The following is a 15,149-nucleotide window of genomic DNA, read 5'->3' on the forward strand; positions in this document are numbered from 1 at the left end:
GCAATAATGGATAATAATAGCAAAATTCCATTGGATGGCTATGTTCATAGGCGCCGACTCCATGGAGCTTGAGGGGGCCCGAGCCCCCTCAAAAATTCGTTTGGGGGGGCTCAGCCCCCCCAATAATCTCCGGCGCCCCTCCAGCAGAGCGCCATCGCCGCCCCTCCCCCAGCCCAAAATGCACAGGGTCGGGCTGCATGCCTCCTGCCCTCCCTCCCGAGCAAAAGCTCCACCCAATTTCCGCTCCGGAGCTGATTAATAGGCGCAGCACGCTCTCCCCTATTCGCTCACGAGGAGGCGGCACCACTTTATTTGCATATTCATGAGCTTATTTATTATTCATGAGCTTTCCCGGCCCCCCCCAATATTTTTTATAAGTCCGCGTCCCTGGCTATGTTCCAGCTGCCAAACTGTTAGTGTGGCTCCAGCCCTCACCCAAACAGCTGAGATATGTCATAGCCAGTTCCTACCAGCCACCAGAGGCCATTGAGCATGTTGTTATAGCCACTGCTGCCCATTAAAGAGACTTCTAGAAGGAATGGCCTTCTCCAATAACATCCAATTTAGATTTTGTCACCCATGGAATAGGCCCTGCTTGTTTTCTGTCATGGGTGGTAGTGAGAACAATCACACGAGACAGGGCATCCTCAGTGGTGACACCCCTTTTCTGGAACTCCCATATCCCTCTCACTATTGCAATTCTCAGGCACAATATGAAAACTCCCCTACATGTCCTTGTCCAGACCTTTGGAGTACGATTGGTGGTCTTGGGGGGGGGTGTTGTTTTCTGCTTTTTTATTTAAAATTTAGGATCTGTTTGATGTTTTGAATGTTCTTATTATTAATGTCTTGTTTTATTTTGTCAGTTATGCTCCCTTGGGAGGAATGACGGGATAGAAAAATGGTAAAATGGTTAGGTATCATAGTATTCTGTTTTAAATCATGCAGTGGAGACATTTTACGTGCAAGTTTTTTTTCCCTTTCTCTTCTTCTTCTAATTAAACTTTTCCTATTTTCTGATCCAAAACAAAAGCTGCAACACTTTGTTTTTTGAGCTTTCATAGGCAGTAATTGGGCAAGCATGCTTAAATGAATGTCTTTTGGTGCTAATGATTTATGCTAAATAATTGTTGTTTTAAAAAAAGAATCCCTCAATTTTGCTTTAGATGGACATTCAAGTGAATTATATATTCCCTTTCTCTACCTACAGAACTATGTCAAGACCACTGGGGTAGATGGAAGATATACACATAGGGAAAGCGCTATATCTCCAATAGTGTGGAAAGCCAATTGCAATTCCTTTGTGTGTTACAGCAACGATTAGTAGCGCAGGGAGACGCCAGTCTGGTAGCAGTTGAAAAGAGACAGGAAACAGACACCAAGGGGCATTTTGCAAATAACTTTTCCCGCATGCAGAAGCTGCTTTGCCAGTTCATTTCCCTCACTGCCATTTCTCAAATGAGAAATCTAAATTTGCCTGACAGATAGCTGTAGATAAACATTGTAATCACAGGTGCTAATGAAAATAGTTTGTGGCACTCAGAGCTCTTCTCGGCTTCAGGTTCGGACAAGCGTGCAGAGAGAAGCCATTGACACTTTCCATAAACATGCTGCTCCTTTACTTGAAGACAGGCAGAACAGAAGAACCATCACCAGGCCAAGGGAAAACCATGATGCACAAAAATCCCCCAACCAACCCCCCATTGTTCAGCCCGGACACTGAGATCCAGCGCCGAGGGCCTTCTGGCGGTTCCCTCATTGCAAGAAGCAAAGCTACAGAGAACCAGGCAGAGGGCCTTCTGGGTAGTGGCGCCCACCCTGTGGAACGCCCTCCCATCAGATGTCAAAGAGATAAACACCTACCTGACATTCAGAAGACATCTGAAGGCAGCCCTGTTCAGGGAAGTTTTTAATGTGTGACATCTTAGTGTATTTTTGGTCTTTGTGGAAGCTGCCCAGAGTGGCTGGGGAAACCCAGCCAGATGGGCGGGGTACAAATAATAAATTATTATTATTATTATTTGAGAACATAGGACAGTCTCCATGCTCCATCAGTCTTCCTGCGGCTCCTGAATTCCTGAATTACCTGCTGGCTCAATTCCTGCCTTGGGAGGGGAATTTCAATTCAGTTCACATTCAAAAGCGAACCTACAAAATTAGCATTTTCTGAAACAGTACAGGAATGGGAAGAGCCATATTTCGAAAATCACACTTCTCTGAATTTTGCAATGCAGTTATCCAATCAAGTAATGTGCACGAAAATGTGTTTACCAAGGTGTGCACAAAAAGTCAACTGTTAGTGTAAATGACATGCAAATACGCCTTAAGTTAGGGGGAATTGCTTTGCAAAAATGTGCCTGTTAGGAGAAAGCACACTAAAATGCTGGTGAGTTTTAACCACTACACCACACTGGATCTCCTTTGGGTTCGATCCCTTGGATACATTCCTTCTGCTTGCCTCCTGATCTCCTGTGTCAATCCAAGAAGCCCCAGATCTCTTGGGTGGGTTATGCTGACCCCCTGGTGTCTGCAAACCACCAACTGGGAGCCACTGCTATAGCTGATTGTTAGTGGTATGTCGTAGTGATATTTTTTTAAAAAAATACAAATTATGGTCACTGTACTATTGTCTCTTTTAATGAACCACTCCGAGCACAAATGTTTTGGTGGAAAATGTGACATATAAATAAGCCGCAGTTGTTATCTGCTTCGATTTGTTTGCTTTTCAGTATTGTTTTGTTTTTGTACTACTGTGGTTTCTAACTGCGGCAAACAACTCTGAGCAATGTGAAATGCATGGGAAGAGCAGGGCAGATATAAATCTCCCAGATCAAATGAACCAATAAACATCCAGCCAGAAGAATTGTCCACTTTTTCGAGCCTCCTGAGGCCAGACATTCCACAGTGTTAGTGTTGCGCAGCCCACGAGGAAGGAATATGGACAAGAGCTTGGGTTGTGCAGGGTCAATGTAGTGGCTAGCTATTAAGACTTCAGTCATCATTGACACCAGCTCCTCAGAGAAAGGACTGGAGAGGGAATTGAAGACAGATAATCTTTCTCATCCCACATCATCATCCCACATCTATTTGTTTTTCCAGAATTCCTGTTTTTGTTTGTTCTTATATGCTTTTCTACTACCTCTTTTCTGGTGTTGTGCTATACTTTTGTTTCAATGATATTGTTTATTATGTTGTGTGTTGCTTAAAGTTTTTCTTATTTAAAAAATCAAGCTGTTTATAAATGCTTTTAAATAAAACCAGAGAGATCAGGTGTGCAGAATCTGTCACCCTCCCAATGTTATTGGACTACAACTGCCATCATGCTTCACCATTGGCCATTGGCTGGGGTTGATGGGAGATGGAGTCCAACAACATCTGGCAGGACACAGATTTCGCCATACCCATTTTAAATTATCCGAATGTTCAGGACAGCTGGAAGGAGGTACTTTTCTCACAGAACCCACCATTAAATTACACTGGTAAGATCTAGTGGTGGCCATTAGCTTAGGTGGATTGGGGGGGGGGGAATGATTAGGAAAAATTAATAGAGATAGGTCTATCCACAGCTTGTAAGTCATGAGGGCCAAGTGGTACTTCCATAAATTAGAGCAAATATATGGAGTGTCAATCAAAGGTCAGGGCTGTTGCTTTCATGCTCTGTTTGTGAGTTTCCCAGAGGCATGAAACCAGGCATTCTGGACTAGATACAGACCCTTCCTCTGCTTCTTAAGGGGTTTGGCATTTAGGTTCAAGACTTTAAAAGTGGCTGTCATCCAAGCAGATCCTTCTGTTGTCAAGTTTCCTGCTCCTCCCCTCCCTCTCTTCCTCAGCATCCTTGCCCTTCTGACAGTCAATTATCCCTGGCTGTCTCTTTGGAAACAAACAATGCAAAGGTGAAAGGAAAGAGGGGTAGCAGCCTAATCTAGCTGGAGCAGCTGAAGGACTAAATAATTACCTTCTGTCACTTCGCAGCTGCTTAAGCAATGATGGGGTGGGGGTGGGATTGCCAAAGTGAGTTGGGGGGGCCCTGCCTCTTTAGGCTGCTGCATTGTGGATGTGACTTAATATTGCACACAGAACAGGAAGGAAATTGCTTAACCCTTTATTCTACAAATCCATCCAGCTTTGACTGCTAGGCAGCCTGGAGTAGTGGTCAGCTGTTTGCCACCCATGGCTTTGTTTCTATTTTACTTTATTTTGGAAAAATATATAAAAAGTGGCTTGATGGGGGAAAAAATCTCTTTTGTGCACAAAACAATGAAAAATACTTATCAATAATACACAGATAAAATCATCAAAATTTTAAAGGAAATGCAAAATTATGTATCTGGATGGGATTGTTTAAATTTTTCCAATTTTTTTTAGCAGGTGTCTAAAGCAGTGTAATGGGGAGCCTACCTAATGTCACTAGTCAGGGAGTTCCAATACATAAATGCTACCATACTGAAAGGTCAACACCTTATGGATGTGGGCTGAACTTTCTTTGGTGACTATTTGTAGCCGAGTAAGATTGTCTTCCATACACACGGTTTTAACAATGAGTCTGTTAGTAACTGTGGAGGCCAGTTCTGGATCCACACGTCCTTCCACAGTGGGGACATTGGTTTTCAGGCGGGAGTTAATCATGGTGTGGATTTGCCAAGCGTCCCTTCCTCTTAGCACATTTCTCCCTTGTGTTCTGAGTTTGAGTGTCTTCAAAGCCCATGACACCTTTGGTAAAGGCTGTTCTCCAATTGGAGCGCTCGCAGGCAATTGTTGCTGTTTATACTACATTTTTAAAAATTTGCCTTGAGACAGTCTTTAAACCTCCTTTGCTGACCACCAGCATTACACTTTCCATTTTTAAGTTCGGAATAGAGTAGTTGCTTTGGAAGATGATAACCAGGCATCTGCGCAACATGACCAGTCCAACAAAGTTGATGTTGGAGAATCATTGCTTCAACACTGGTGATCTTTGCTTATGGGCTGAACATTACATGGCACTTGGCATGCCTACAATATACAGTATTGCACTCCATAGCAGTGACCAGAGGAGAAATGGCCACTGGAAGGAGCAACGCTATGGTGCATCTGCAGCAGCACAGACACTTTCATCTGCCCCAGCTGCAACAAAACATGTCTCTTCCGTTTCAGTCTCTACAGCCACAGCAGGTGCTGTAACTCTCCCGACAGTCTGAGTGCCCTTGATGGTGCAATCTTCCATTGTCTCTTGAGACAGACGGAGGCCAACAATAATTGGCATGTATGGAGTAAACTGGTCCAAAGGTGGTTAACAGCTGGTAAAGAGTTCTTCTAGAAAGTTAAATATTATGATGAGGCTAGATGGGACCTATAGCCAGGTTTCATTTTGCTCTCTGGGTGCCCCCCTCCCCAACCACCAGCTATTTTGCAGGGAGAGGGAGAGGCTTTGACATTTTGCAGTTGGGCTCCTTTCTCTGCAAGAAGATCCATTGCAAAGAATATATTACAATGAAATTGATCTTGAACTAAATGGGTTGTTGCCCTGCACTCTGCCCTGTGACCCTGGTTATGAAGAGAGACTGTTATGGGGGGCCAAATTGTGAAGAAGGGCTTTTGCATAGCTAAAGAGATGGCCAAGTACGTGTGATGAGTTGTCACAGAAACATAATAGTTGGCGATTGTTCTGCAAAGAGAACTTGCCTCTCCTTCTCCCCTTCCCTGGCTGATGGGGATGTCATCAAGGTGTGAAAGAGAGTATTGGAACCAGGTTGGAGACCTGACTTGTTCTCAGCGAGGAACCAAAGCTACGGTATTGAAAGCACCCTCAGCTGATCTGAGAACAGGATCTGTTGGGAGTGTTGATACGGTGAGCCTCCCATCTCATGCTATATATGTGTAAATAAGCCTTATATTACTGAAACACCATCAGCTTCCAGTTCATTCCAAAGAAACAAAACCCAAGGTCTGTCCTGGAACCCTCTCATCTCTTAGCAATTAGAGTGTATGTTACAATATATTTCAAAGACCCTGGAAGAAGTTCGGGGGTGCAGCCAGTTGTAAGATGCATAAACTCTGCTGCTTCTCTTCTGTTTTATGGCTGCAGAGGTATGGGTCCCCACAAGCATCCGTCAAGTCCAAGACAGAATGTCCACTATGTGGACCTTCAGACAAGCCTAATGTCAAGGGTTACCAACGACTTACTTACATGGTGTGCATTGTGTGCAAATTAGATATATTCCCCATTCTTCTTCCAAGGAGCTCACACATGGTCTCCCACCCAGACATTGCTCAGGGCCACCCCCTTTAACTTCAGCAGCCCCTTTGCCTTCAGACCACAACGCGGGCCGTGTCCAGCTGCATAAATTTATTGTGCAGTAAACATTTGGTTTTTCTCAAAGTGTCACACTAGTGGCAGGGACTTCAGTGTTTTCTGAGCCCTCGTGTGTTTGACACCTGTGGAAATGTAATCACTCCCCCCCCCCACCCTGATAGGACACACATTGTGATTGCTTTGTGGCAAGGAAGGAGTCACAGCATCTTTTGAATGTTTTGAGACGTTTGTGACAACAAAAGGCGCTGTTCTCCAACTGCATCGTTTTTTAAAAGGAGCTGTTCTCCAACTGCATCGTTTTTAAAAAACCTTTTCTTTGCCTCTTCTTCAGCTCCTGTGCAGGAGTGCTCAGCTAGTGATATTCAAAACCACCACCAGAGAAAAGTGGGAAAAGGGAAAGTGATGCTAATTGACACAGCAACTTCTTGCTAGTTTATGAAACATTTTCTTGGCTGAGCAACTGTTGGTTGTACTGGCTCATCTGACTTTCCAATCATTCATCTGTAACAGGATAATGCTCTTGAAGACTGAACAATTTGGTATGAATGTGAGGGACACAGTTGTATATTTCAGGTTTGAATGCCAGTTCATATTTCGCACCCGTTTTCATGGCAGGAATATCTATATCTCTCTCACACACTATATCTCTATTTCTATATCATTTATATTTATATGAAATAGCTGCCTTGAATTGTTTAAATATTGAAATGAAAGTCAGTTTGGAACCCACTCTGCAGAGATGACGCAAACCACCCAGCCTTTCAATTTCTCCAGCGAATGCCCTGACATCCGAATCACTCTGGGGCATTGTGGGAATCTAAAAATGGCAGGCATCTCTTAAGTCACCCACTACCAGACAGACAGGACTGGGGAGAATAGACAGGTGGAAGGTTCAAATTTGCAGGAGGGATCAGCACAGATGGGCCAGTGGAACAGTGAGGTCTCAGAATAGAATTTGACCGGGCTTCATATACACCATACATTTAAAGCACTCTCCCACCAAAGAATCTTGCGAACTGTAGTATGTTAAGGTTGCTGGGAACTGTAGATCTGTGAGGTGTAAAGTACGGTTCTCATGACTTATTTTGGAGGGGTGTGGTTTAAATGTGCTTTAAGGTACACAGCCTGGGATGGAAGTTTACGATGTAGCACCCCATAGTGCTTACGATGTAGCACTGAAGTGTGAATGCCTGCTCAGACATTATCTATAGAGTATGTACAGTATTTGGATTCCTTTGCTGAACATTCCTATTATATTTGGTATTAAACATTTGTGACCTCCTGGCCCCCAGCCTGTTCTAAAGCCAGATAATAATAATAATTTATTATTATTAACTAGATGTTTCTAGTTTTGCTTGTTGAAAGGCTTATGGACTGCTGGAGGTTTTGGCAAGCCCAAAAGGACTACTCTATTGTCTCAGCAGCAGCAGCATGTGAGGGGAATGGTGGAGAACACTCAAAATTACTGCCTGAGGCAGCCACTTCACTCTGCCTAATGGTGGGGCTGGCTCTGATTGCAATGCAATTAACTGATGTGAGGCCTTAAAAAATTGTGCTACGCTACACAATTGTTGTTGTTTATACATATATGTTTTAATTATTTGGAGTGTGTATATTCCCCCACCCATCCATGTGAGAGTCAGCTTGGGAGAGTAACCCCTATTCAGTGATAATGGCACAGTGGCATCTATGTATTTAACAGATCGCAAGGCACAGGGCAAGGCACACTCTTAAGTGCTCAGAGGATGAAATAGACTAACGGCAAATTCTCAGGGCTTTCCATCACAGAAACTCTAGAAACAGCTGTTCGTTGAGAGTGCTGACAATTCTGAGACACCCCTGTTCCGAAGGGTTCTCAATGTCCTTTGGAGAGAGGGAAACAGTTTATCTGTAGTATACATGTGCTCCTAGATTAGGGCTGAGGGACCTGTGGCCCTCTGGGTGTTCAACAACAATTGCAATTCGCATCAGTCCCAGCCAGCATGGCCAAAGGTCAAAGGTGATGGGAGTTGGAGCCCATCTGAAGAGTCACAGGCTTTCCTCTTGCCCTAGACTGTGCAGAAAAGACCAATTGGTCCAGGGTGGGGTGGGAATCTTGCATTAGTGCAAAGGGCAAGAACATGAGAGTTGCCATGCTGGATCAGACATGTGGTGAAGTAAGTCCCATGCCCAAGAGTCCATCTCATTCCATTGTCTTTTAAGGACAATTCATGGAAGCCTTAAGTTGGTGTATTTTTCTTAAGCAGTGATGGAGAATCTGTAGTTGTCCAGAAGATGTTGGACTTAACTCCCATCAGCCCCAGCCAGCAATGGCCAATGGCCAGAACTGCAGTCCAGAAATGTTCGGAGGACCACAGTTTCCCCATCTCCACTCTTAAGGATGAGAGCATTTGAAAATAATCATGTGCAAGCCTTGGTGTAGAATTAACAGTCACAATGAGTTAACTGCTCACCCTTGGGTTTGAAGAAGAAGAGGAGTTTGGATTTGATATCCCACTTTATCACTACCCTAAGGAGTCTCAAAGCGGCTAACAATCTCCTTTCCCTTCCTCCCCAACAAACACTCTGTGAGGTGAGTGGGGCTGAGAGACTTCAGAGAAGTGTGACTAGCCCAAGATCACCCAGCAGCTGCATGTGGAGGAGCGGATACGCGAACCCGGTTCACCAGATTACGAGTCCACCGCTCTTAACCACTACACCACTTGGGTTACCTTACCTTACCTTACTATATGATGTTGCACTATATAGGCAGACTCAACAAACACAGAATGGTGACACTTATAACAAGGAACACATGTATAAAGATTAAATAAAACCACAAGACAGCATATTGGCAGCATACATTGTCATACAAATAATGCAGAGGAAAATTACAACAGGGATCCATCGGTACGTCGGAGAGTAAACAAGAGGATCTAGTACGATAAGGAGGAAAACGTTCACAAATCACTTTTCATAGCACCAAAAGCCTATTTTATAAAATACACAGTTAAATCATAGGTATTAATATTTATTATTTTATACAGTGCCATTTGGGGGGCGGGGGGTGAATGGCAGTTTTAACAGACAATTCAAATGATAAAACAGCTTCCTGCCCCCCCGAGGGACCCTACTGTTTAGAACAGGCTTGGAAGGGATGGAGTTGACTGGGCGAGAGTCAGCAAAGAGCTACATCCAATTGTTCCCTTACCTTCTGCTTACATAAGCGAATACCTAGGCTGCCCTTCCACTGCTCTTAATTTTCTACCTCCGGTTTACAACAGGCAAGATGATGTCCATACATAAGAGTTCTTTTGCTTTTTGCTTTTCATCCTTGCTTGGCTGTTTCTTTCTCACGTGTAATAAAATCTCTCTCGTCAAAAGTACATAGATAGATATGGATATATTAGACAGAGAGACAATCACTCTCTGTTTATGGAAAATATAACAGTCAGGCTTTTTCTCATTGCCATTAAAAAGAGAGAGAGAGAGAGAGAGAGAGAGAGAAGCCAAGAGATGTTATGGACTGAAATTCATGGGGTTGGAAAATTACATTCTGAAGTATATTGCTTAAAAGGCTAACCAGTTTGTCTCTCTTCCAAAAATACTATCTTTTTCTGCTTTGAAAATTAACTTTAAAGTACATTTAGATTGTGGCATAGGATCATACTTTAATTCTGGATCAGCTTCAAATTTCAACTGCAAAGGTCATAGCTTTTGAATAAGGCTATTTTTAAGGAAGTGGCCTGCTAATGCACTTTTGTCCTTATCTGATCATGTTGTTGTTGCTTAATATGTAAATATTAATAAAGTGGCTTGCTGGTAGGATTGCCAGCTTTTTTTCTTTCTTCTTTTAACAACACCTGGTCTTGTGTCTTTAAAGAACAGACTGATTGGCAAACACAATCAGGGGACAATGTTCATCTCCATGCCATGAAGAAACATGTCACCTGCTGATTTTTGCAGATCGACTGTCTACTGAAGGCACAGGAGCAATCAAGCCAGGTGCTACCCGCCCCCTCCTGGGTCAGATGTCAACCTTGATGGAATTCAGACATTGCACCATTCAAAATCTGATCAGCATGAATTAAAAGGAAAAGAATGAAATGTTGATTGTGGCACCGAGCCAATCCTGGTGCTAACTCTGAAGCGGTTATCCTATGCACAAAGTTCATGAATAAATCCCATTCACTTCCATGGGAATTATTCAGCTATAACTGCCCATAGGGTCAAGGCCTTAATATGTGACTATGATTGTAATTCTATGCATATTTGATCCATACATGTGATTAAACCCTATAGAACTCAGAGGGCCTGGAGTCTGAGCTAAAAAGTATAGACTTGGCCAAAAATAATGATATGTTCCCTCTCTCTCTCTCTCTCTCTCTCTCTCTCTCTCTCACACACACACACACACACACACACACACACACACAATGAGAGAATGTCTTAGGCCTCGTGAGATGTCTAGAAATGAATGTATTGACATATTCTTTTAATATATCTCATTTGGTTTTTGGTTACACTTGCTTTACGTATTCAAGCTTTGGCTAAACCTCGTCGGAAAGACTCTCCTGTAATCTCATGACTCCTGGAGTTGGATCTGTGAGGGGGAGGAAACACTAGATAATACAAGACTCACGACAAAACAGTGAGCGTTGGAAACACTGTTGATATAATTCCAGAGAAACTCCAGCCTAGAGGAGTTAACAGCAGAGATAAGCAGGAATGATAGACAAGACTAGAATTTGACCCATAGTTAAGATTTTGCAGAATCTAGGCTATGTAATGCTGTGATCAAATGCATCTCCTAAGGACGTGGCTCTGAATGGATCATGCGGATACAATTCTGGACCTAGGTCCTGCAAGCACTTATGCACACGTCATCTAGTGTTCTGAACAAAACAAGGACACGGTTACTCATGAGTGGTGCGTGAGCACAAAAGTGCTTGCAAATGCTAGAGCTTTAAATTCTCACCTTAAGTACAAAAGATGGAAACAGACAGATTCAGTGCCATTTGATGGAATGTCCTCTGCAAGGCAGACAACAATTGTAAATCTCCAGAGCTATAAACGTGTATGAGCTTTTAACAGTCTTGATCTATTTAATATTTATTTTTTCCCCCTGGGGAAATTAAAGATATTCCCTCCCCACCCCCGTCACAGTGTACATGATTTAAATTTGCCTGTCTATACTTCGGGGAGAGTGCTTGTGCACAACCGGCCTTCTATAGCTTTGCTGGCCTTTGCTATAGAAATCATAAAGCACTTCCACTCACTAATATGTACACGGGATGTAATTAAAGGAGACAGATGTAGTTCTCTTGGGTGCTATCATGTTCCGGTGCCAGTTTTTTCCTCATGGAGACAGAGCATTTCAGGTCTGCGGGAGGGGCTCTGTCACTTTGCTGATGCTCCTGCCGCCGTCGTCACTGCCGTCACCTGGGGGCTCCTGAGGGAAAAAGCAACAGAGACAACCTGCTAGCGTGATTCAATTTTTTAGGTTTTCTATTGGACAGGGAAGGTAATGGGATGCAATGTCCCTGCAAGCTAAGTTGTGTAAAATGCAGTGGTACCTCGGGTTACAGATGCTTCAGGTTACAGACACTTCAGGTTACAGACTCCGCTAACTCAGAAATAGTACCTCGGGTACTTCAGCATGAGAACAGAAATTACGCAGCAGCGGCAGCGGGAGGCCCCATTAGCTAAAGTGGTACCTCAGGTTAAGAACAGTTTCAGGTTAAGAAGGGACCTCCAGAATGAATTAAGTTCTTAACCCGAGGTACCACTGTAATTTCAACACCTCAATACCCCATTAACACTTATAAATAAATGTTAATACCAAATCTCTCTCTGTCTGTCTCTGTGTGTATCTATATCCACACTCAATGCCAATCAATGTAGGGCTGACAATATACTCTTACCATACGAAGAATCTATTATTGTCATTATTATCCATGTTATATCCATTTTTCATAAATTCAATCAATGGTGGCCATTAACTTCTAACATTTCCCCTCTTTTTTTCTTCCATCACATAGTCAAACCAACTCTGTTAGTTGATGCATTTCTGCCACTTTCTAAACTTGAACTAGCCAGTAGTTTTGTTCTTCCAGTTTCGGGCTGCTAACATATGGGCAGGTTTTCAGTTCCATACCAATTCCTGAAGTTTAATTTGGCCATGTAAATAAACCCCAGGAAATTATTTAAGGGTCCCAAGTTATAACACAACGTCATTATACATTAACATATATTAGGGCTGCCATATGTCCAGAATTTCCTGGACATAGCCGGGATTTGTCCGTCAAAAACGGTGTCCAGGTGGAATTTTCAAAAGTGTTGGTTTTTGGGTGAATTGTTGCAAACTTTGGCAAAAAAACTTAACAACTTTTGTTTCTGGATTTTCACTTTTCTAATTATGGCAACCCTATCATATATCACAGCGTGATTAATCTAGTCACTTCTTCCCAGCATTCCATTATTATCTAATGTCTTTTTTTCCTCATGGGGAAGGAGGGGTGAGGTTGGCCTGTGGCTTAAGATCTGCTTTAGAGATCATCTTTTGGGCGGCCCTGCCATCTAAGGCTGACCATGGTCCATGACTGAGGAGGACATCTCAGTTGTGGCACCACACTTGTGGCACAGGGTTGCCTGACAGGAAAACCTATTCTTTCATTCATTCCCATCCCCACCCGCCGGCCCGGCTTTTAAACTTAAATATAATTTAAAGTTACATTTCTTTTTGTTGGGTGGTTTTTAATGCTGCCTTAATTTAGTTAATATTATGTTTCTCATGGCTTTCACATAAGGATGTAAGAAAAGCCCTGCTGGATTGGATCAAAGATCCACATGGTCTAGCAGTCTCTTCTGTGGTAAACTTTCCTTTTTTCTTAAATTGAAAGTTGGTATAAAAGACTCTTAAAGCAAACAACATACTCTCCAATATTTCTCTGATGAAAATAGGAATAATAATAATAATAATAATAATACCCCACCCATCTGACTGGGTTGCCTCAGCCTTCAGATGTCTTCTAAAGGTTGTATAGTTACCTATCTTCTTGGGTCAAGGGTTGCATAACTCCATACCCTCCAACATTTATCCCATGAAAATAGTGGAACACCCTCCCCTTCAGATGTCAAAGCGGGACATTCTGAGATCGAATCAGAAACCGGGACTTCTGTAAATCCGGGATTGTCCCTGGAAAATAGGGATAGTTAGAGGGTCTGAAACAAGGGTCTGCTACTGTTTTCAAAGAGAAATTCCCAAACTGTGAACTCAATCCATTAACAGCGCCGTCCTACACACGTCTACTCAGAAGCAAGACCCAATATATCTGTGGTGTTTTTTCTCCCAGATAAGCGGATAAAAGTTTGCAACTGTTTCCAGTGGCCTTCTCTAGATTTAGCACAGCTCATGTCCTATTTTACTCCTTCATAGTGAAATGCAGAATGTTACAAGTTCAGCTGGCCGCTTTGTAGCACGGGAAGGAATGGCTTTAATCAACACATCATATATCTACAAATCATGAGGGCAAGTTTATTATTAATTCAAGCGAGAATATTTCCTTTTGGAAGGGAACTGGTGTGTGTGTGTGTGTGTGTGTGTGTGTGTGTGTGTGTGTGTGTGTGTGTGGTGAGGAGGAGGATTAAGGAACTCGCTGAGTCAATTAAAACTACAGGTTGATTGTTTTATTATATTTGGAGACTCTGGGATCCCTTGGGGGCTGTTGGCAAGAGATTTGCACAAGGGGAGAAATGGAATTTTCCATGCTGCGTCTCTCTGTGAAATGAGAAGATTGATGCTGTGTAATTTCTGGTCATTAACCCGCTTTCTCTGTTCAGGAGGACAGAACAGGAAGTGCGTAGCTACCCACGCGCCACACAAAAAATTAACATCTTTTTAGTGACTCTTTAAAAAACAAAGAAAAAAACCAAAAACCATTTCTAGAAATTTGAAAGCTGTCCCTGGATATTTGCCCCCCATATTTCAAATATATGCTTGCTTCCTGGTCTATACCCTTTGATTACCTCCCCCCCTCTATTTAATCCATTTGCTGCCAAACATTGGGGAATTAATCTTAGTCCAAGCTGACAGTTTATATTAAGTGCTTCTCAGATATACGATATTGCTCTGAGCAGATGAAGCCAGTTCAGATTCCTGCCCTGGTATCACTGCAGAAAACCAACCTTCCTTCCTTCCTTCCTTCCTTCCTTCCTTCCTTCCTTCCTTCCTTCCTTCCTTCCTTCCTTCCCTTTAAGAGGATGTCTGGGCGGGGGGGGGGGGCATTGACGTAAGCTATTGAGCTCTGCTTTAATTGAGGAAGCCCAACCTATTTATGCTGGCTATGGGTCTGGTTTTTTACACCCCACCTTTTTCTCTAAGGAGCTTACACTGGCATACATGGTTCTCCCCATCCTCTTTCAATCCCCACAAGAACCCTGTGAGGTAGGTAAGACTGAGAGGGTGCGCTTGGCCCCAGGTCACCCAGTGAGCTTCATGGCCGAGTGGAGATTTGAACCCTGATCCCTCAGGCTCAGGTCTGGCATGCCAACCACAATCCACATTGGCTCTCTATGGTTTTTTAAACTGCAGGTCCAACTCGCGGTGTATTTATCATATGACTGAAATGCAGTGAGTGCAGGATTTCCATGGATGCCAATCAATAATTGACTGTCGGATGATCATGCTCATCCACTCATCTTAAACTTATGTCCTGCATAAATTAGCAATGAAGAGGGTGAAACTAATAATAATAATAATAATAATAATAAATTTATTATTTATTATTTATACCCAGCCACTCTGGGCGGCTTCCAACAAAATATTAAAATACAATAGTATTTCCCTAGACAGGGCTGCATTCAGAGGTCTTCTAAA

At 42.9% G+C, this 15,149-nt stretch overlaps 1 protein-coding gene across 2 annotated transcripts in view; it reads right to left on the reverse strand.

Annotated features, from left to right (window-relative positions):
- Positions 1 to 9,064: 9,064 nt before the first annotated feature.
- The window catches only part of CYGB (cytoglobin), a 49,491-nt gene continuing 43,406 nt past the window's right edge, over positions 9,065 to 15,149 (reverse strand). For both annotated transcript variants that reach the window (XM_083487735.1, XM_083487736.1), the window contains exon 4: positions 9,065 to 11,723. In XM_083487735.1, the coding sequence (XP_083343861.1) occupies positions 11,672 to 11,723 (52 nt within the window). In that variant the 3' untranslated portion in view covers positions 9,065 to 11,671. The remainder of the gene's footprint in view (positions 11,724 to 15,149) is intronic.

Source organism: Podarcis liolepis, assembly GCF_965112155.1.
Source record: "Podarcis liolepis genome assembly, chromosome: 2".
Lineage (NCBI taxonomy): Eukaryota > Metazoa > Chordata > Lepidosauria > Squamata > Lacertidae > Podarcis > Podarcis liolepis.